This window comes from Myotis lucifugus, unplaced genomic scaffold (assembly GCF_000147115.1).
Source record: "Myotis lucifugus unplaced genomic scaffold, Myoluc2.0 scaffold_124, whole genome shotgun sequence".
In the NCBI taxonomy this organism is placed as follows: domain Eukaryota; kingdom Metazoa; phylum Chordata; class Mammalia; order Chiroptera; family Vespertilionidae; genus Myotis; species Myotis lucifugus.
Window position 1 is genome coordinate 1,171,272 of NW_005871172.1, and position 23,116 is coordinate 1,194,387.

At 37.0% G+C, this 23,116-nt stretch overlaps 2 protein-coding genes across 2 annotated transcripts in view; one reads left to right on the top strand and one right to left on the bottom strand.

Annotated features, from left to right (window-relative positions):
* TSG101 (tumor susceptibility 101) overlaps positions 1 to 23,116 on the top strand; it is a 31,492-nt gene that overhangs the window by 5,071 nt on the left and 3,305 nt on the right. Inside the window, exons 3-7 of the mRNA XM_006093806.3 lie at positions 99 to 164; positions 1,060 to 1,223; positions 4,103 to 4,229; positions 8,016 to 8,082; positions 11,896 to 11,987. Of these exons, the coding sequence (XP_006093868.1) occupies positions 99 to 164; positions 1,060 to 1,223; positions 4,103 to 4,229; positions 8,016 to 8,082; positions 11,896 to 11,987 (516 nt within the window). The remainder of the gene's footprint in view (positions 1 to 98; positions 165 to 1,059; positions 1,224 to 4,102; positions 4,230 to 8,015; positions 8,083 to 11,895; positions 11,988 to 23,116) is intronic.
* Positions 21,842 to 23,116, bottom strand: part of LOC102440915 (L-lactate dehydrogenase C chain) — a 31,609-nt gene continuing 30,334 nt past the window's right edge. Inside the window, exon 6 of the mRNA XM_023758146.1 lies at positions 21,842 to 21,939. Coding sequence (XP_023613914.1) covers positions 21,909 to 21,939 — 31 coding nt within the window. The 3' untranslated portion in view covers positions 21,842 to 21,908. The remainder of the gene's footprint in view (positions 21,940 to 23,116) is intronic.

A 23,116-nucleotide genomic window follows, 5' to 3' on the forward strand; every position in this document is an offset into this window, starting at 1 on the left:
TCAAGGGTAATAATGAGTTTTAACCAGCACTTCTGAAAGAATAACTTAATGGGAACATCTACAATGCTCATGTTTAAATCATTATTCTTTCCTTTCAGTTTTTAATGATGGCAGTTCCAGGGAACTAATGAACCTCACTGGAACAGTTCCTGTGCTTTATAGAGGTAAGTATTTTATGTAATTTACGTTTCCAGTATAGATGCATTTTGATTTACATAATATATTGTCAAAGAGTTATAAGTAAATTAAACCTATTTCCTCATGATTTTCATGATGATGTAGAGATTTAACTTCTGTTGAAATTGAACTTCATTTGGCAGCAGCACCTACTATTTCAGCTTACTCTTTCCCTTCCTACCAACATACAGTATATCAATAAGTGACTCCTTGTGCTGACGTTTCATAGAATCAGAGAATCTTAAAACTAGAATCTTACATGCCTCCTAGTTCAGCATCCCACCCCATTCAGACTTTTCTAACAGTGGTCGCTGTAGAGTGTAGTGGCTAAAATAGAGGCTTTAAAGTCAGATTTCTCAACTGAAAGAGATTCTATTACATAAAGCAAAGAGAACAAGATGACATCGTTGATTGAATAACTATCACTGAAAATGCCATATGAATTGGTCAACTTGTGGCCACCAATCAGCATCTGTTTGACTGTTGGATTAGCTTTGGCAACAGAATTTTATCACTTTCTGATAGGATACCATAATCTATGGTCTTCCTTGTATGACCCTTCTCAGTGAACATTATTAACTGAAATGTCGGGGGTCAAGTAGCAAAGAATGGATTGAGTTGAAAGATAATTCATGAAGAATGCTTTTAGGGCAGCAAGCACACACTTAGCAGAGTAGTGATCAATTACCTACTGAATCCTACTGATGTATTTTACAAACTGAAAATTTAAGAAACTGATCTTAAACAGAACTTTGAAATATTAAAATATTTGTTGTGATTTTTAAAAAGTGTTGCTTACTTGTAGCTCTCTCTTGCTCGCCTACTAAGCCATTATTGAAAAATAATAAAAAATGGAGTAACTGTAGTTTCTTTCTCTCTCAGGTAATACATATAATATTCCAATATGCCTGTGGCTGCTGGACACATACCCATATAATCCCCCTATCTGTTTTGTTAAGCCTACTAGTTCAATGACTATTAAAACAGGAAAGCATGTTGATGCAAATGGGAAAATATATCTTCCTTATCTACACGAATGGAAACACGTAAGTATTAACAGTGTTCTGTGAATTTGTTGTATTTTATAAATTTTACTTACTGGCATCTACTTTTTGTTAACACTCAAAGAGGATTCCAAGGAGGAGATAAGTTCATATAAGATCACAATTGCTGAGCTGAGTAATCAGAAAAGGCTCTCCAGAACAAATAGTCATGTGCCCTGTGACAACATTTCAACCAATAACAGATCACATATATGATGGTGGTCACGTAAGATAATGGAGCTGGAAATTCCTATTGTCCAGTGATGTTGTAGCCATCCTAACATTATAGCACAATGCATAACTCATGTTTGTGGTCATGCTGGTATAAGCAAACCTACTACGTTGCTAGTCAGATAAAAGTATAGCATATACAATTACAGTAGTAGGCTATTCCATCTAGGTTTGTGAAAGTGCACTCCGTGATGTTCACACAATGATGAAATCACTAACAACGCATTTCTCAGAATGTATCCCCGTTGTTAGGTGTCACATGACTGTATATCTCTTTTTTTTTTATTTTATTGATTTTTTTACAGAGAGGAAGGGAGAGAGATAGTTAGAAACATCGATGAGAGAGAAACATCGATCAGCTGCCTCCTGCACATCTCCCACTGGGGATGTGCCCGCAACCCAGGTACATGCCCTTGACCGGAATCGAACCCGGGACCCTTCAGTCCGCAGGCCAACGCTCTATCCACTGAGCCAAACCGGTTTCGGCGTGAATGTATATCTTATGCTTGTATAGAGCTTGGTAATTTACCGAATACACACAGTCACTTTTATTTGCTTGAATTGAACCTTTAAGAATAGGTAGAATTCACACAGTAGGAAGTGCATTTTAAAAAATAGTATACTGATGACATATATTTGTTTAACTGTTCAAATCTCATTACTCAGAGTGTTCCTTTCAAGAACTAATAGGAAACTTTTGTTTCTGCCTCTGATGGTAAAGCTCTGGCAGACCAGTGTTCTTATCAAAATAATTAGGAAAAAAACAAAGTACAAACAACATCTCTAAGGCTTTGGAGAACTGTTGAGGCAATAAGACTTAAGGGACAAGAACCACTAGTGAAGAGAACTGCAAGGGATAAGCCAACATTCTGCCAATTTCCCCTGGGAGTATTTATTGATTTTTGCCACAGGGTAAGAGGCTGAGAATCTGGGCAGAGGGCCTTCGCTGAGAGGCAAAGAAACCTGCAGAGTTTCTAGCTATTTCACAAGGTTGAAAAGACAACAGTTGTTGTTCTGTATGCCAATACAGCCAATCCTTTAGGAACCAAAATTTGGGAGAAGGGGAAGTTAGAAAGAAATAAACAGGCCCGGCCAGCATGGCTCAATGGTGGAATGTCGACCTAGGAACCAGGTCATAGTTCGACTCCAGTCAGGGCACATGCCCAGGTTGTGGGCTCGACTCCCAGTAGGGGGCAAGTTGGAGGCAGCCAATCAGTGATTTGCTCTCATCATTGATGTTTCTATCTCCCTTCCTTCCTCTCTGAGATCAATAAAAATATATTAAAAATAAATAAACATATTTAAAAATAAATAAATAAACAAGATAATCTGCATTTTTCCCCTTAAGAGATATGCTGGATTCCTAAGCTTCAAAGACAAGATGCTAAAAAGCTAAGCAGCCCTGGCCAGTTTTTCTCAGTGGTTACAGCGTCGGCCCAAGAACCAAAGGGTCTCGGGTTCGATTTCTGGTCAAGTGATTTCTAAGATAGCCTGCCAGTGATTTCAGAGTTTATAATACTATCTTTAATAAAAATTAATCTAAGAATATGTGTTTCCAAGGTAACATCATCTTTTAAAGGCCTTAATATTTGTGACTACTGCTGTGTTCATTCCTGAATTTGTAACAGAGCACTAAATTTGTTCATTTGAGATATGTTTTGGTTAGCTCTATGGAGTCAGACGAATAATAATACTACCTGAATTTTGCAGTATATTCTTTTGGTTACTGCTTTTTTTAATATACAGTAGCCCCCTGTTATCCATTGGGGTTACATTGCAAGACCCTCAGTAGATACCTAAAACTTCAGATAGTACCGAAGTATATATATCATGTGACTTTTTTCCTATACATTCATATTTATGATAAAGTTTAATTTACAAATTAGGCACAGTAAGAGATTAACAACAATAACTAGTAATAAAATACAGTTGTAACAGTATACTATAATACAATTTATGTGAACGTGATCACTTGTTTCAGAGAATCCCTTGATGAAGTGTTCAGAGAGGCTCAGTGCTTCCTGATGCAACATGTTACCGTCAGTTGGAGCACATTTTCTGTTCATGTCTTCTTTCCACAAATTTTCTTTTTAAAGATTTTTTTAATTGATTTTTAAAGAGAGAGGAGGGGAGAGGGAGAAAAAAAACATCAATCATCTGCCACCTGCATGCCCCTCACCAGGGATGAGCCTGCAACTCTGGCATGTGCCCTGACCAGGAATCAAACCAGCAATCAACTAAGCTATGAGTCAGGGCTCCCACAAATTTAATGCCTTTTCCGTCTTTACTAAGCCACTTTATCACACACTGTGGCCATAACTTTTGCAGTTTGAAGTGTTGCAGCAAAACTAGCATGAACTTCTTTTTCTGTAGTTTCCATTTCATATTTAGGACCATGGGTAACAAACTGCAGACTTGAAACCTTAGATAAGTGGGGAATACTATACATGAAGCAGCAGACTTGCTACACATAAATAAGTAATAAGTTTTAAAAAAAAATCACATAGCTATTAATTAAATGAAAATTTTGTGTTTGGGGGTCCTGTAAAGAAAATTATCAAGCTGAGTTGAAAACTGGTAAGAAATGGCCAGACTTCCTTTTTGCTGAAAATTAAATCTGTAGCTGACTTAAATTTGTTTTTTGTTTTTAGCCTCAGTCAGACCTGTTGGGGCTTATTCAGGTCATGATTGTGGTGTTTGGAGATGAACCTCCAGTCTTCTCTCGACCTACAGTTTCAGCGTCTTATCCACCATACCAGGCAACAGGGCCACCAAATAGTAAGTAGAATTGAGATTTGGTTTTTAAACTCAGAAACAAAAGACAGAAAACCTGGTTAACAAAATGTTTTTAATGACTTCACTTTGCTTTCTAGCTTGTCAAGTTAGTGGATTTTTTGGAGATATTCTGAGGCCTCACATCTGCATGTACAGATTCCCACCAAAGACTGGCATTTGGGCTTTCGTTTGTGGGTAGAAATCTAACTCTGGTGTGCTGCATTCCAAAATGGGGGAGAAAGAATGCTGGGATAGAGCTAGAATTTTTTTTAAATTATGCATGCCATAGAATAGCCTTATTTGGTCATTTATGGAAGCAGATATAACTTGAAAGGTAGTCTGAACTCTCCTTTTCTTTGCAACTCCAGGGTCAGTGTTGTAGATAAGAATCAAAAACAAAGACATAAATCATTCACATTCAGCTATTCTGGGTATACACAATTGGACATCTAGCTCTCAGCTTTCTTCTCTTTAGTACAGCCAATTCATGATTTTCCTTTGAGGGAAGGGCACGGGGGCATAGAGTCAATACCAATTCTCCCCTAATTGGTGTACATCATCTCAACTATTTTTTTTTAATAATTCTTAAAATCACCCTGAATAATTGAGAATTGGTTGTACTTGTTTGATTTTAATAAACCTGCATTGATTTCATTGTTTTGATTTGTGATTATATTTAAAAATTTTGCTTAAGATAATAATTACCCAGACTTATTTATCTTATAAGTCAGATTACATGAGCTTTAATTTTTCTGCTTAAAATTACTCTTCCTTTTTAATCCATTCTGTCTTGAGGAGTATCTTGACTCAGAAACTGAATGCGAATTTAATAGAAAGAACTTTCTGAACCCATTTACTTTTCCTTTCCTGCCTTCCCAGAGTAAGTTTGGTTTTAGAATTTAGTACCTCTTTTAATAAAAATTCTAGGTATTATTCATCTTAAATTCTGTTGTCTCCAGTACCCAAGACTATGTAATCTTGCTCATATGTCTTTCAAAAATCAAATACTTCTTATTTCATTATTCATGTTTATTTGCTCAAATAACATAGCAGTGACCACTTAAGATAAAGCTAGCCTTTTCAGAAATTTAGGCAGTCTCCTGAGCAACATTTTTCCCCTAAATTTTTTTCATTTTTATATTGACATTGGAAGCACAACATTCTAGAAAGAGACCACATTGAAGAGGGTACTACTGGAATTCAATTTTGCGAAGTGATCTAGAACTAGTTTAAGTAAATTACTAACTAAAAGACCAATTTATTGCCCATCCTCTCCAGTTTTAATATTTTTATACATTTAAACAATATTATTAGGTATAACTTTAAAGAAATTAAAGTTTGAATTTTGTTCCCCACATCAAGGAATAGCTAAGAAATTTGGGTACATACTTAAATAAATATTATCTTCTAGTTGAGAAATCATATACTTCTTTATCACTATTATTATCTTTAGTCAAAACACTTTTTAGCCCTGCCTGGTTTGGCTCAGTAGATAGAGCATCAGCCTGCGGACTGAAAGGTCCCAGGTTCGATTCTGGTCAAGGGCATGTACCTTGGTTGCGGGCACATCCCCAGTAGGGGATGTGCAGGAGGCAGCTGATCGATGTTTCTCTCTCATTGATGCTTCTAACTCTCTATCCCTCTCCCTTCCTCTCTGTAAAAAATCAATAAAATATATTTTTTTAAAAAAACCACTTTTTAAAAATTACATTTTTTTATTGGTTTTGGAGAGTAAGGGAGAGGGACATATAGACATCAGTGATGAGAGAATCATTGATTGATTGGCTGTCTCCTGCATGAAAACACTTTTGATCTATTTTAGGATAACTTTCATGCTTTAAAAAGTGTTACGTTCAGATCTCGTTTTTGACAACTAACAGTCAACTTTTATTGAATGGGGCTGGCCAGCATCGCTTATTGGTTGACCTATGAACCAGGAGGCCACGGTTCGATTCCTGGACAGGGCCACATGCCCAGATTGCAGGCTTGATCCCCAGTGCGGGGCAAGCAGGAGGCAGCTGATCAATGATTCTCTCTCATCATTGATGTTTCTATCTCTCCTTCTCTCTTCCTCTCTGAAGTCAATAAAAATACTTATTTTAGAAAAACATTTATTGAATGATAACAATGAGACACAGTTAAGCACTTCATATTCATTGTTATTTAATCCTTAAAGTAACCCTATCCATTATGTGTATTTGTATCCCATTATATTCTGGCTCTAAAATGACTTCACTTCATTATATGCTTCCCTGCCAGTGTTCACTCCAAATAGCATTTGTTTCCCAAAATCAAAATTTGAAGGCTTTAATAGAATTGTTAGCTTTTCAGAACCTCAGAAAAGGAAAATTGCTTGCTTGTAACTATGAGGTGGTGGTTTATGTGTGTGAGAGAGAAACTAGCATGGGGGTATTAATTGATTATGTATGTTGCTGACACTTAATAGTGGCCTCATCCTTTGATGTTCATAAAGATCAACTGTGCTTTGCCCCTAGGAAAAAAGGTATTTTATGTCATCTAGTAATTGTGACATTTTGGGAGGTTCTTATCTTTCTGAAATAGCATTGAACACCATTAGCTTCAGAAAAATTTTACTTAGGACATGGATAGATTCATCCTAACTAGAAGACTATGAACACTGGTACTCAGAGATGTATGCTCGGCAACTCTGATAAAGACTTCTGTGGTCCTGGGTCAGAGTCCAACATACTTCTCCCACCTCTGTTGCCTTCATATTCCATTCCTCTACTAGATCACTTTTGTTTACCCCACCTCCTAGGTTTAAATTACCTGCCTCCTATATGACTTAACACTTATCACTCTGTACTAACAGTTATCAGTTATCGTAACACTTATCACTCTGTACTGTTATTCCTTGCTTGCTTATCTCCCTGACTAGACTATAAGCAGTTTGAGGCCAGGAATTCCTTTTTATTTTCCCATCAAATTCCCAGTGCCTGTCACATAGAAGGCACTAAAATACTGATTGGATTAAAGATAATTCATTGTTATGTTCAGTGAGAAAAATTTCACTGAGGACATTGATTCTAAGACAGCTCATTTCCATTTAACATCAAACTTCTGTTTTCTTCCTCTATGTTGATTAGCCTCTTGGCACGACTGACTAGTTCTGTCATTGGTGTTCTCTTTAAAATATATGTAAAACATTCTTTAAGCTTGCTAGATTTGAGCTTTTTTTCCCCTAGTATTCCCAAGCTTTTGTTTTGTTTTAAACTATTCTAGCTGAATGTATGCTTTGTACAGGACTTCTCATAGTAATTTGAAGTCTTTTCAAGTCTTCAATCAAGCCAACAAAACCAGCTGTGCTAATCGGTCAACATAGTCTTAAAAGAAATATAATAAGATTTCTTAGATATAATACAGAGGTCACTAAGAAGCTGACATTGGACCAGAGTTACCTTCTTCTAAATTCCAAATTAAACCAGTTCCTGTCTCAAATTGGAGACTTCTTGAGAGCTTGCAGAGCTGACCAGGTTGACCTATTTGCCAGTAGTCCTTGTTGGGATTGTCACCTGTGTTGTCTTAACTCATGTTTAATGCTTTGAGAATTATGTGATTTACAGAGCATTATGCTTGAAGTAAAGAACTAATGTGGGTGAAGTGTTTGTTTTGTTTAGTGCTGAGATTTGGATTCTTTAAGTGTATGAAATTTTTGATTCTTTAACTGTGTGAAATTTTGCTACGGTTTGACAGTGATGTATATCTCATGTGATCACTTATGTACTAGGACTATGAATATTATTTTAAAATGTTAAAACTTATTTTCAGCTTCCTACATGCCAGGCATGCCCAGTGGAATCTCTTCATACCCATCCGGATACCCTTCCAATCCCAGGTAATCAAAAATTTATTTTTTTAATAACTATTAGAAATTCTGTTGATCTAGAGTCAAAATAATAGGTGCCAGGGCATTAAACTAAATTTAGTTAACAATTTAATGAAAGTAAAATTGGGTGTATTGGTGGAATTTTATGGTATGTACATAGCTCTAAAGGGGTTTTTTCCATTTTAGAGAAACGTACCCTGTCCCATTTATAGAGAGGAAAGGGAGAGGACAATGACAATGATCTTTGATTGGCTTTGGACCTTGAAATTCTTGCTGCTTCCCTAGGGAACAGTGTAAGTGACTCAAAGGTTAAAGGAATACGACTTTTAACGAATTCAACCAGGAGAATAATATTTTAATACCCTTTTTAAAAACTTAATCTTTCTGGCCTGGCCAGTGTGGTTCAGTGGTTGAGCGTTGACCTATGAACCAGGAGGTCACAGTTCGATTCCAAGTCAGGGCACATGCCCAGGTTGCAGGCTCGATCTCCTGTGTGGTCCGTGCAGGAGGCAGCCAATCAATGATTCTCATCATTGATGTTTCTACCTTTCTCTCCCTCTCCCTTCCTTTCTGAAATCAATAAAAATATTTTTTAAAAAAACCAACCTCTTTAAATGTGTGCTTGTTCCGTTGGTAATCTAGGAATAGTTTTGAAAGGTGGTTTTTGGGCAGACTTCAAGTGAAAGACTGGCATATACTGGTGCCTGAATGAGATTTCCAGCTACTCTAACAATTAACAAGAAGTTTTTAACCCTGCTAACTCTTCTTAGGGCCAGATAACCCTCACAGATAAATGCAGTCAGATTTCCTGAACAGATAACTGCTATGGCTAAATATATAGATTTACATATATAATATGTAGGATCTTATAACTTAAATTTAGCAAGCTTATTTATTTCTGGGTCTTTTTCTTAATCTCAGAGACTAGCTTTCTAAGGTAGTATGGGTTCTGTCACATTAGACAGGTAAGCAGAAATTAGATGAACATCTGTCAGGTGCAATAGAGAAGGATTCCTATGATTATAATATATAAGCAGGCTGTACGTTTTAGATTTTTTGAGGCCCTTAATTTTCTGATTAAGTTTTAGGTATGGAATTTTATATGAAGCCCTGAAATTACAGCCTATAATTAGCAGTTGCTAGTAAGAAGGAACTTAAGATGTGTAGGGAATCGTTGTTGGAAGGACAAGAGGGAAATGGACTTCTGAATAATAAAGCCATTGCAAAGAAACTTGTCAATAAAAGTGAAGGCCGAAGATGTTGACAGAAATAGAACCTTTACCCACTTATATGTAACAATAAAAGTGTGTTTTGTGAGGTTATTTGTAAGAAGTTTCTTTTTGAGACAGCTATTTTTCAAAGATTTGATTTTTTTTCCTATGAAACATAACTTTTCATTTCAAAGCATAACATGTTAATGATGTGTGAAGGTAACTATATCCACATTGCCATCGATGTCTTTCTGTATATAAGAGGTCTTGGCAGAAGAGCCAGAATCTCTTTCTCTTCTCCCTTTGTCCTAAAGGAGAATTAATAAATCAGTGACTGAAGAAGAATCTTTATCTTAAAACAATGGCTATGAGAGTCTTTTTTTCTTTTTTTGAGAGTCTTTATTCTTGCTATAAAAAGTTGGACTAGTTGATCTCTAAGGTCTCTTCCAGATCTTAAGAACTTTTCAGTTTTATTTAGCATCTGCAGGATGTATACAAGGAAACTAAAAGGTATGTCAAGCATGGTTGTCCCAGTATTGATATGTGTACTAGCAAGCATGTATTAAGAGTATTAGAAAACAGTTCCTGTGGTATCAGAAAAGACAGAAAATGGTAAGTGTTGTGATAAATAAACAGAGCTTTAAAAGAAGGTGTCACATCTTGTTTGGAAGTGAGAGCTTAGAGATAGCTTCATAAATGCAAGTACTGGTTTTTAATGATGACCTTAAGAAAATTAGGTGTTTAGAAGTAGATGGAGCAGCAAAGAGTAATAACATTTGATAACTGAGAGGAAATTTATTATCAAGTCCAGCCCACTCAAGTTTTATGCAAGCCAAAAAAAATAAAAATAAAAACCAGGAAAGAATAGGGAAACACTTTAGTGTGGCTGGAAAATAGAGAGCTATGAGTAGGGGAATTGAAGAGAATTAGGTAGGTACAACTTTCATAGGTATTACACATCTCCCAAAACCTTCCCTGATCTCCTCTAACTAGTATTGATTTTCTGCTCTCCTCCTCCTGAACTTTGATTTAGCATGTGTTATTTCCTTTATCCTATCAAGATTTTTTTTTTCCAGGGATCTTGCCCTGTTTTAATTATTAGTAATATCTTGAGGAAGAAATTGATTCACATCTTAGCTTCTGCCTCAAGTACTGACACAGTGCCTTAAATATAATAGTAAATTTTGAAGAGGTACATAAAGAAAAAGGAACATAAAAATGTTGAAAATTTTTTTAAAAATACACTTAGATCAAAAAGGGCTCTTTAAAAACCTGAAAGAGAGTTCGTACCTAGGAAATTAACAGTTCATAAGTTTTCAGCTGCATGGCGTTCTGAGTGCCATGATTAAATCTTGCACTGTCTCACTCCGCCTTGCCTAGGACATAAATCATCCCTTTGTCCAGTGTACCCATGCTGTAGATGCTACCTGCCTGTTAGTCACCTAGTAACCCTCTTAGTTATCAAATCAGCTGTCTCACAGTATCACAGTGCTTGTGTTCAAGTAGCTCTTCTTTTACTCAGTAATGGCTCCAGAATGCAAGAGGAGTGATACTATTGTCAGGGATATTGTAAATGGTATTTATGAAACAATGTTAGATAGAAGATAGGAGGAGAATGCTTCTAAGGAAAGTTCCTTCCAACCCTATGTGAATGTATGAATAACACAAAGTTTCTATAGAGTGAGAAGAAAAATTTTAAAACTATTTAGGTAGTATTTTCAGATCAAATATTAACAAAGGTTATCAATGAACCACAGGTAAAAACTAAATAGTGTAATTTTCCTATTTGATGGGAAATCAGAATGGAAAAATTCTCTCACAAAATATTTGTTGCTTCCCATTCTGATGCTGTTGAACTGCCCTTTGACTCAGCGGTTCTCAACTTGTGGGTCGCGAACAATGAAAATACATCCTGCATATCAGATATTTACATTATGATTCATAACAGTAGCAAAATTACAGTTATGAAGTAGCAACAAAAATAATTTTATGGTTGGGGGTCACCACAACATGAGGAACTGTATTAAAGGGTCGCGGCATTAGGAAGGTTGAGAACCACTGCGTCTAGTTGCTTTCTGTTGCTGTGAAGGTGACCTTCAGATAACCAGGGCCAAGCAAGAGCATTTTAACCATTCACTTTGAGAATAAAGCTAGTGTTATTTATGGAATTTTTTTTTAATTGGACATCCTTAGCCTCTAGAGATGAGGACGACATTTTAAAAAATATATATTTTATTGATTTTTTTACAGAGAGGAAAGGAGAGGGATTGAGAGTTAGAAACATCGATGAGAGAGAAACATCGATCAGCTGCCTCCTGCACACCCCCTGCTGGGGATGTGCCCACAACCAAGGTACATGCCCTTGACCGGAATCGAACCTGGGACCCTTGAGTCCACAGGCCGATGCTCTATCCACTGAGCCAAACCGGTTAGGGCTCATTTATGGAATTTCTATAGAACGTTGCTTGAATAGACACCTGTAGCTCCAAAACTGTGAAGTCATGAACTAGTAAATGAATGACATGTCAAGTTTAACTTCCTGAATGGGGTTCTAAAGACACTGAAGTGTTGGGTCATCTTAATATTTAATGTTTTCCGTTCTTCTCTTTAGTGGTTACCCAGGCTGTCCTTACCCACCTGGTGGTCCGTATCCTGCCACAACAAGTTCCCAGTACCCTTCTCAGCCTCCCGTGACCACTGTGGGTAAGTAGCCTTAAAAACTGTATTTCTCCACGTAAGGAGAGTGAGTCTCCTGTTGTGAAGAGTACATTTCACTTTTTTATTGAATAAATTTGACCTGTACCATTGTCTAAGTTAAGGAGTACAGCATGTTACTTTGATACATTTATATGTTGTAATATTGCCATTGTAGCAATGTCACTTTATGAAATTATAATACAATATAGTCCACACTAGATCTTTATGGCTTATTTACTCCTCATTACAAGTTTGTGTTTTTAAACACCATTAGTCTTATCCTTATCCTCCCCTGCCCCCCCCTTGCTTTTTATTTTTACATTGAAATGTTAAAATCCTCCTTAGAGGAAAAACTCTTAATTTACTTTTGAAACTATTTACTTCAAAAGCCTCCTGAAAGGTTTCTCTGCTTCTTCCTTGGCCTCCCACATCTGTTTATAACAGCAGCAAGAATGATCTTGTGAAAATAAATCACGTCACTTCTCTGCTCAAAACCTTTCATTGTTTTCCCGATTCACCCAAAGTTCAGTCCCAAATACTTAGGCCTACAAAGCCCTATGCGATCCTGACCTTATCTCCTGCTTTTCTTCTGTCTTGGAATTTGTTTACTGCCTGCTGTCTTTGCATGGAGCAGTCAGGCCTACCAATCAGCTACCACCATTACCACCACCCTCTGACACACACACACACACACCATCATCATCAGAACAGTGTTTGATATATAGAAGTTCATTAATAAATATTTTGCCAAGTGCCTTAGTGAATGTAGGATCTTGTGAAGCTTATTTTTTCTGTTACATGTTCTGATAAATTATAACCATTCTGAAATCTGACATAAATACCGCCCCCAGAAAGCATTTTCTTCCACTGTTTTTGTCATTGATACATTCCAGTTGTTGAGATTCTAGTGTCATGGTTTTGATTTTTTTTTTTAATGTTCTCATTGTACTGTAGCTCTTATTCTACAATATAATTTAAATAATGGAGTTAGAAACCTAATGATGGGAGATCTTTCATCCATAAGCAAAGCACACTGAATCTTGTTACGCTGTTAATTTTGGTTCAGGCAGCATCAATAAAATGGGAATAGTGCTATTTTGTCACCCTGTTTCTCACTGCCATGATACTGTATCCTTTGATTTGTGGAGGCCCTCAGTGTTAACTCATTTCAGTACTATAGGTATGAAGCATTTTATAGCTTAGAATAGATGATTACCATATATCCAAAAACAGGAACGTGGGAAAATGGCATATTCAAAGTCAAATCTCATATTTATGTTTTTAGAATAGGTTATCAAGTCAATATTTCATTGTATTTTTAAGAGTATTTTTTTAGAATGGCTAGAAAGAATTATCATTTTATGATAATCTAAGATATCCTTTAATGTATATCATTTTTCTAACCTTTGTGGCTTACCTGCTTGATTTTTTCATTATGTTTTAGTAGTACATTGTACAAAACATTGGTGAACTTCAAAATTGTAATAAAGCAAAGCAGGAACATTAATGTATCATTTGAATACCAGAGTTAACAAACAGTTACATTTTCTATCAGTGGTTATTAGGATTGGTGCTATTATTGTCTGTGCTGCTGTCGCCATGGGAAAGAATGAATGTGGTTATTTATCCTTCAAGTTTGTGGAACATGATAGTTTCCCTTTATAGGTTTTGATTTGATGGTGTAAAACAAACACCTGTTTAAAGGCACCATTAACTAACAAATGTCTTTTTATTGCTGATGGGTGTGCCTATGCAAGTGTTGTTTTTTTAACCATCTCCAACAATATTGAAGTAAATAAACCACTTAACAATGAAGTAATAGAGATGGCATCCTTATAGCAACCTCTTCTGAGAGAGTAGAGATGACTGAGGATGGATGCACATCTTGGGACTTAAAACAGCTCTTTCTGACTCCATTCAATGTAGTGTTTTGTTTTGTTTTTTCATCTTTATTGTTGAGAGCATTACATATGTCTCCTTTTTTCTCCCATTGACCCCTTCTAGCCCACCTCCTCCCTCTGCCCTGGCCTTCACCATCCTGTTGTCTGTGTCCATGGGTTATGCATATATGCATACAATTTCTTTGGTTGATCACTTCCCACCCACTCACCCTTCCACACCTTCCCTCTGAGATTCCTCAGTCTGTTTCATGCTTCCATATCTCTGAATCAACTCCGTTCATCAGTTTATTTTTTTGAACAACATTTAAAAGAATATCATATAATTTGTTTTGTCTCATCTCATTTTATAGCTTTTTTGTTACTTGGGCAGACAGCTGTCTAGCCAGACTTAACATCACCTTCATGAGATTGGAGCTCACTGAGGGCATTGACCAAGCAGTGCTGGCAGCGTTGAATAATGAAAAACCTGTTGATGAGGCTTTTGCATCAGGCCTGGCCAATTGTAGTGGGGCTTAATACACTTGCATTATTTAAGGGAGGGGAAAGCTACAACCTGTAACTGAAATTCTTTCTTGAAGTCATTTTAAGACCAGGTATATTTTTTGGATGTCATCTTTGCAAGTGACTACCAAAAACATTTCTACTGGAAGATCAGTGGGAAAAGATGTGCAACTAGACAACTTTCCTTAGATTTTCTGTCCATTGCAGATGTTAACAAAGGCATCAAAAGTTTACCACTTTTCTTGATATCAGGCTAAAGCTTCAATTTTAAAAAACAAAAACATTTAAGTTTCTGTTTCTTCAGATTAAAGTATATATTTCTTTAGAGTGAAACATTTTTGTTAGGACTGGGCATATAACTTTGACGAAGTTGACATTGTGAAAACTGTAAGAGAACTTGAACTCTGGTTTTAAAGGTTTAAAACTACTTGGCCACTACCGAGTTATAGATACTAAATTTATAAGACAACATTAATATTTGTTTATATGTTCTCTCAATAGCAAGTGCTAGAAGAAAGCAGTGGCAGGTATAGATATGTGGTAATTCATAAGTTTTCAGGGTTGAAAAACAGGCACTTGAGAAGCTTTGGTCCCCAACTGGGCATTCCCATGGAGAATGCCAAACTCCATTGGACAGGGAAGAGTGGCCTGATGTGGAATCAGTTAATTTCCACCTTGATTCATACATCACACCGTCTGAGAGATCCTGATGTGCTAGTGGTAGTAATCTGGGAGTGATGAAGTTGTTGGATATTATAATCCAAATTAAGAAAGATTTAAGATTTATCTAGCAAATGTTCAAGAATCTATATAAAAGCCTAATATGTAAAGTGTCCCCTAACCAGGGACATATTTTAAATAAAATCAATCTAACCGGCAATATGTTTTAAATAAAAATATTTAAAACAAAAAATAACTATTTTTGTGGGTTTTTTAAAATATATTTTTATTGATTTCAGAGAGAAAGGGAGAGGGAGAGAGAGATAGAAACATTAGGTCTTTACTGCCACCACCAACACAACCCTGTCAAACAGAAGAGTTAAAAGTTTGGCAGTCCTTTAATCCCAATCTCAGCAAAGTGTGGAAGTTCTCTCTTGAAGATTGATTTATTTCAGGAAGCTATGTAGATGTTGATTTATAATTCTGAATCCTAGGTCTTTAATGTACATACAGTATGATCTTTGGTTTGTTATAGTTTAATAATGGTAATATTGAAGAATGAGTACTTATCCCCTCTTTTTCCCCCCTGTAATCTTTCAGGACAATCATTGGTTGGGAGCTATCAAGCAAGATGCTTAGGGAAATATATATTCAATTGATGATGCTCCTATCACATTAAGCTGGTACCTAGGATATATGAATAACTTATATGTGACAGTTTTAAACAAAGATTTGTATTATAGCAAGGTCCACAGTAATACACCACCATCTTGTGTGGAATGATGCTTGAGTTTAATATAATTCTTTTTTCTTTTTAATCTTTGTCATTTTGTCTAAAATAACTAAAAGGTACAGCCTTAATTACTGGGTTGTCTTATGGTACAACACACCCAACAGAAGACAACTGGTTTCCATTCTTTACTAGAAAATTAAGAATGGTAACCCTAGAGTTAAAGCTAGTGCCTAATACAGAATTTCTCTTGGGAAATCTTCCTAAGTATTGTATATCTCAACCTCAGAGTTTAATAATGCCATTTTAAGATTTTGTTTCTAAATTCAATCAAAAACAAGAATCAGAAACAGCACGTTTGGAAAGGTATTATCAACAGACATTTGAAAAACCAGTTTTACCATTGAAGTCTTGTTTAAGGTGTCGGAGCAGAAAACCCTATAAATGCTGCAACTGAATTATTTCTTTTCTGTATGTTTCCATTCGTTGTTCTATACTTAATAATTAGAAAAAGAGCAAAGAAACACTGAAAGCTTCCTATTGAGTAACATTCCTTTGAGGACAGAAGCTAGTGAACATAGCAAGGTTTTCTTGACTGTCCTGTCCGATGCTGTTCTTCCTTCTCTGGCCGCCCTGGATTAATGAGTTTGGCTTAACAGAAACTGTCCTTCCAGGGTATGGCACCTGGACACCCGGCTCATGTGGGTGGACTAGTGCACACTTGCTTGTGTGTGGGTTTGGGCATCTCATCTCCAGTCTTTGACACACTTCCTTTGGGAATACCTAACTCATCTTCAAGGTAGGTAGCACTTTCTTCCAGTCTTGGGCAGTCAGTAAATTATGAGTGCAAATATGCAGAGGGCTTGCTGTGCTAAATGTTATCTGCTACAGTAATGATAAAATTTTGAAAGCTTTAAAAAAAAAGCCTTCATGTCATTTAACAATGGATTTTTGTTTTTTTAATCAACAAATGAAAGAAGGGAGAAGCTAATTCCTTTGGCTTCCTGTTGTTATTCCAATAGGATACCTCTAACATTGTAATTCTTACATTATTTCACAAAATAATTTTAAGAAATGACTCTGATTCTCACTCATTTTTAAAGGATGGAATTTTACTACCTTTCAGATTATTTTTTGTGCTTATGCCTGCCAGTAGCATTTGTCATCTTTACGATGATGATAGTTGAATGATTTTGTAGCATCATTTTTTTTGTAGTTACTACTTTTATATCCTGTTTTAATAAGGTTCCTCCACTTTTGAAAACTTGATTTTATAATGTAATTTAAATCTTTCTTTGTGGTGTGTGCTTATTTTCAAGAAACGTAAACCTGCCGATGGCTTTCTATAAACTTTCTCATTGTGGTTATAGAAACTTTCCTGGGGCTTAATGAGTTAAGTTTTAAACTCTGATAGTGTTTAACCCTTTGCACTCCGAACCATTCTGGACATTGGCTACCAGCTACTCAACGCTACTTTGCGGCGGAAACGTGCATTTACAGACCCTCGTATTATTTAGTATAATTTTGGAACCAAGTAACGTATTATAATGATATTGGACTTATATGAATTGGGTGACATCGAGGAATGTATATTTGCAAAAAAAACAGTATTTTATTGTTTATAATTTTGTACAGTATGATAAGTTTTGTAACACTCCCCAATATGCATTGCAGGCTGATTAGTGCATGTTTGACAGTAATAAGTGGTTTGACGCCTGCCACCAGGTGTTTTCCTGTTAGAACACACAATGCAGTCCCGTTTTCTTTGTCCCACATCGGGAATATGTAGTTTATTGTTTAATCCGACACAAAACCCGCTGACATTTCTTGTATATATCTTAGTAATTTTACGATATTTTAATTTCTTGTGCCATTTCAAGATAAAACTTCAGGGAAACATGCATGTCTCAAAAAGTTGCGTTGAAATAACTCAATTCCCCGTAATCACTAATAAACTGCAATGTCCCCTGAGAGGGGACATCCGAGTGATATGCTAGAATTCCGATGTCCCCTGAGAGGGGACAGCGGAGTGCAAAGGGTTAAAAAACAAATTGAGGGAGCCCCTTCTTTCTTTGAAAGAAGGTTCCATAGCCTGCACAGAGCCTGGCAATAGTTTTTAGAACTTACATAGACTATAAATAAAAGCCTTTTGTGAGCAGCTTAATGAATTTGCCTGGTTGAGCTTAATAGTATGAATCAGAAGTGCATGTATAGTTGTGTGAAATGTTCCTACTTCAGAGATTGACCTATTTTTCATTTCTGTTATAAAAGGAAATAGTGGGCTTGATCCAGTTTCTGAGTAGATGGTCAGTAAGCTACTGCTTGGGATTGCTTAGCCTCCATAGTTTGCTCTGTAGCATAATTGCCAGACCAAAGACTATTATGTGGGTCTGAGCCAGTAAGATCCTAAGTAAAAATGCTAGGCGTGGGATTTGCTTTTGCCGGTTAGAGGTAAGGTCAAGAAAGTTACTATTTACATAGTTAACTTGTATTTAAGTTATAGGAAGTAGTGATCAGTAGTAAGTACTGTTACAAGATAAGTAAAACTGCCCTAGCTGGTTTGGTTCAGTGGATAGAGTGTCGGCCCAGGCAATGAAATGTCCTGGGTTCAGTTCCCAGTAAAGGGCACGCACCTCCGTTGCAGAGTTGATCCCTAGCGCTAGTCAGAGCATGTGTGGGATGCAACCAGTCGAGGTGGACACATTGATAGTCCTCTCACTCTGTCTCTCTCTGTCTCTTTCTCCCTCCCCCCTTTCCACTCTTTCTAAATATCAATGGAAAAATATCCTTGAGTGAGGAATAACAACAACAACAACAAAAAAGATAAAATTGTTTAAAAATTGTTTTAAATCCAAATTGTGTGGTAGTGAACTTCGAAGATACTGACCTAAATAATTCATTGAACTATCATATTCATTGGGTAGAGTATTGGTTTCCCAACAGTAGAAAACTGTCTTATTTCCTAAGGACTAAGTTTAGTGATTGGATCCTGACATTTAAATGAGGTTTTTGCTTAGGACTTCCTCAAAATCTGTGTTGTTACTAACCTGGAATTGTACAAGGGCACTTGTGAAATCCGACTCTGCATGGGTAAAGGTCAGGATGTGGGGACTTTTGAGGTATGCCGGTTAGCCACACACTTTTTTTTTTTTTAAATATATTTTATTGATTTTTTACAGAGAGGAAGGGAGAGAGGTAGAGAGCTAGAAACATTGATGAGAGAGAAACATCGATCAGCTGCCTCCTGCACATCTCCTACTGGGGATGTGCCCGCAACCCAGGTACATGCCCTTGACCGGAATTGAACCTGGAACCTTTCAGTCCGCAGGCCGACGCTCTATCCACCGAGCCAAACCGGTTTCGGCGCCACACACTCTTAATCCAAGTTTTATTCTAGCACAAAAAAAGGTGGGGAACCTTTTTTTCTCCCAAGGGCCATTTGGATATTTATAACATTCGAGGGCCATACAAAATTATCAACTTAAAAATTACCCTGCCATATTTGGTCAAACGTTAAACTTTCACCCCTAATGCCTTAGCAGGGTCAGGCCAAATGATTTCTCGTGGGCCAGACGTTTTCCACCCCTGTTAGCAGGTATAAAAATACTAAAATTCCCTGTCCACGTTGTTCATTTGGTTAGAACATCTTCTTGATTCTCCAAGTTGTGTATTTGATCCCTTATCAGGGCACATAAAGAATCAACCAATGAATGCATAAATAAGTGGAACAACAAATCAATGTTTCGCTCTCTCCCTTCTTCTTTCTCTCTAAAAGCAATAAAAATGTTAAAGAATATTAAAATTTTTTCTTAAGATGTTTAAGGGGGTGGGGGGATTGTTTTGTTTGAGAAGTAAACCAGAGGAGAATCTTCCACCATATTTTTTGTTGTTTATGTAAACAATCTCTTTAAATGTCAGGGTTCATTGAATTTGAACTTCAGTGTAGGTTTTCTCTTTTGGCATTTACATTTCAGATCTTAATTATAATTCTTTTTAGAAAGCAGGTGGATTTAAAGTACTCAAATATGCTGTATAAAATGGTCTGTGTGTGAGAGGAAAGGACTAGGTCTATCTTGGCATTTCTAGCCTCCACAGATGAATTGTGGCCTTTATGGAAAGCCAGGCAACTGCTGCCGCAGTGGGGTTCCCATTTTGAGTGTTAACGGCTTTAGCTAGAAACTTATTTGGTGCTATGTGGTAGCATTTGTCTTAACATATAACAGAAACAGTGTAAATTCCAGGATTTAAATGTTTTTAGAAATGGGTATCTGAAACTTTATCCTAAGTATAACTTTTTGTAAATTTAGAATGACCAGAGTTTGTTAATGGAAGAGGTAGAGCTGGTTATGGAAAAAAACAGTATCATCTAGCACAGCGGTCACCAATCTTCCGGACCTCACAGACCACCGGTTTGGCGACCACTGATCTAGCAGGTCGTTATTTACAGGACCTTCAAGAAGTTTGCCTTTCATAGGTTTTAATTAGCATAACTTCAGTGTTGTAGCAAGTGTAGATCATAAGTTTAGGAATGAGATTTGATGTGAAGGCCAGCAAGTAGAAGTTTACAGTAGCAACAAAATTTCTGATAAAAATAAGAATTACAGATGGGTTATAGCAGTGTTTCTTAACCTCAGGAACCTTTTTAGACATTTTTTTCTTAATCGTACCCCCCTCCCCCATGAACTGTTAATACCATAGTTTATACTGTATATCTGTTTATGTACTATATATCTCCAATTTATACATAAAAGGAGCAGGATTTTTTTTATCTCCTCAAAGACAATTTTCATGAACTAGAGAAGCAATGTCACAGGCAGTGAGAATGTGCATGGATTACAGTGATGGTGGCTAAAAGTGGACTAGAACTCAGAGGTAAGAACTAGAGAAAATCGAGTTCAAAGATTATCTGAGGTTTGGGGTTAGGAAAAGAGGTAATAAATGGACCTTTCCTTAGCCAAGAGCAGAGTTAACCAGTGAACCAGAACAAAAGCAGAGGAGATAAGGCAGTCACTGTGCTTTTAGACTCGTGCAAATTAGAAAGAGGGATACATGAAAGCTTAAAAGCACCTGGTCCTTCAAAGGGATCTGGAAGAAAGCAAGTTGTCTTGCTGAGAAAGGTTAGTACTTTTGAAGTGAGAGGAATCAGGCACGTATTTAAAGGGGTCTGGATTCTTATTCCAAAGGAGAGGATAAGTGGAAGACTTCCATCTGATGGTTTCAATCTTCTTTGAAAATGTTCTGAGGATTTTTGTTACATTTTGGCAGGTGAGGCCTTTGGAGTTAGAAGTCCTAGTAATCTGATAGATCTGAGAGGAAAATAAGAAAAATTGAGTGAAGGGAGCCTAGAGGTGATGCAGTAGCTGGTAAATTCCTGAGAACACTCTGGAAAAGTTAGGTACTAAGAAGCCATAAATAATAAGACCTCAGTTTTAACTGGGAAAATATGATTAGCCTCTAGCTTTACAATTCTGAACTCCAAAGCACAGGTTGTCTGAGTTAATACTTATGTTTCTCAGAAAAATGAAATAAGCTGAAATACTTTGGTAAGATCAGAAGTGAATTCTAGAAAGTATATACTATATGGATTTGTGTGTTAGTAATCAACCAAAAGCAGGAATTGCCTCTGGTAGGATGGATACTGTTTGGGCTCTCCTTGGCAATAAGTTTCTAGTGGAAAGAAGTCAAGACCCTGGTAGGTAGAACTAGGAATCTGATATTGGGCTCTTCCTTGTGCATAAGCAGTGTCCTTTGAACAGATGGACAAAGGACACTCCTCAGGAAAACCTGGCCATGTGAGACACTGTACTAATTTTCACTTGCAAGAGAAAGAAAGTCCAATTTAGAAAAACAAAAACAGTTCTTCTGGGGTGGAAACAAGAGAAAGGGGTGGGGAGCAAAACTTTTAACACCCATGACCCCTGAGAACACCAAAGTCTCCCCATGTCATTTTCAAAGGCCCAGAAGAGCACTCAGGGTAACCTGGGTATGGAACAGCTTCTGGGAGAAGGCAACTTTATTCCTCAAAAACTAAAGAGAGAGAGACCGGTTTATGGAATAGTGGGAGTTGTGATCAAATGGGACACTGAAGAGCATGTGTGGAGCTGGTTGTGGTGTGGTTTGGACAGCAGGTTCCTTTTACATCTGTAACTTGGGACCAGGAAGGGGCCTGTAATAGATGGAAACAAGTGGTGAGAGTTTAGGTACATTCTTACAAACTAAAGGGGCTTTTTCCCTGATGAGTGAATTCATTGTCAAGGTGATAAAAATTTTCAGCTCAAAGTGGAGGTATATGTCTTTAGTCTGTAATCATTCCTATGCATTGGAGGCAATAAAAGGTAAACATACTTAGAGTAATTCCCCACATAGTATTCCATCATCGAACATAATTGAAAATCAAATGCCATTTATACATTTGCTGGTTTAGGACCTTAAGTGAAAAACATTGATAATTATAAAGAGAATCCTTACTTATGTTAAATGCAGGACATTTTGTGGGTGGTTTTTTTTTTTTTGGTTTTAAATGTGTTGTTAGTGTTGAAAGTATTACAGATGCCCCCCCCCCCCCCGCCCCGTTTTTTTCTCATTGACCCCATCCACCCTGCACCCACCCCTCCCAGGCCTTCACCACCCAGGACCTTTTGAAGAAAATATCTGCAGCATTTATTTGATCTGAAATGTGCAAGGAAATTATTTAAGACACTGGTTAGGAAAAGTCATTTAGAAGAGAATAGTAAAGAATCTGAGAATAAGTTTATCAGCTGTTGAGTTTTTCTGGATGTCATTGTCTTGCTCATTGGTTCTGGTCAAGAGAAAGGAGTAGCCCTGGCTGGTGTGACTCATCTGGTTGTAACATTGTCCCATGCACCAAGAAGTGGCAGGTTCGATTCCCAACCAGGGCACATATTCAGGTTGCCAGTCCCATCCCTAGTAGGGTGTGTATGAGAGGCGATTGAAGTTTTTCTCTCTCGCTTCTTCCCCCCTTCTTTCCTCCCTGTCTCCCTCCCTTCCTCTCCCGCTCTCAAAAAAAAAAAGTAAAGGAATAAAGCCTTGCAGAAGGGAAGCCTTATTAACCCATACATTAGGGACTCTTCCTGGTCTCAGTCCTGTTACAGGCTTCTCACATGGGTCCTGTCTCCTTCAGTTTAGCACTGAGGCCTGAGAATGGTCTTGGCCTAAATAAAATGCTTTTCGTTGGTATAACTTTGTTGTTGAGAAATATATGAATTGATAACCTCTTGAAGGAAAAGTATTTCTGAATCAGTTCAGATTTCAAAACTATTTATGGAATTGTAACATTTAAAAGTTTTTCTTTCCTCCTACTTCGAAAGTGTCAGCTTATACTT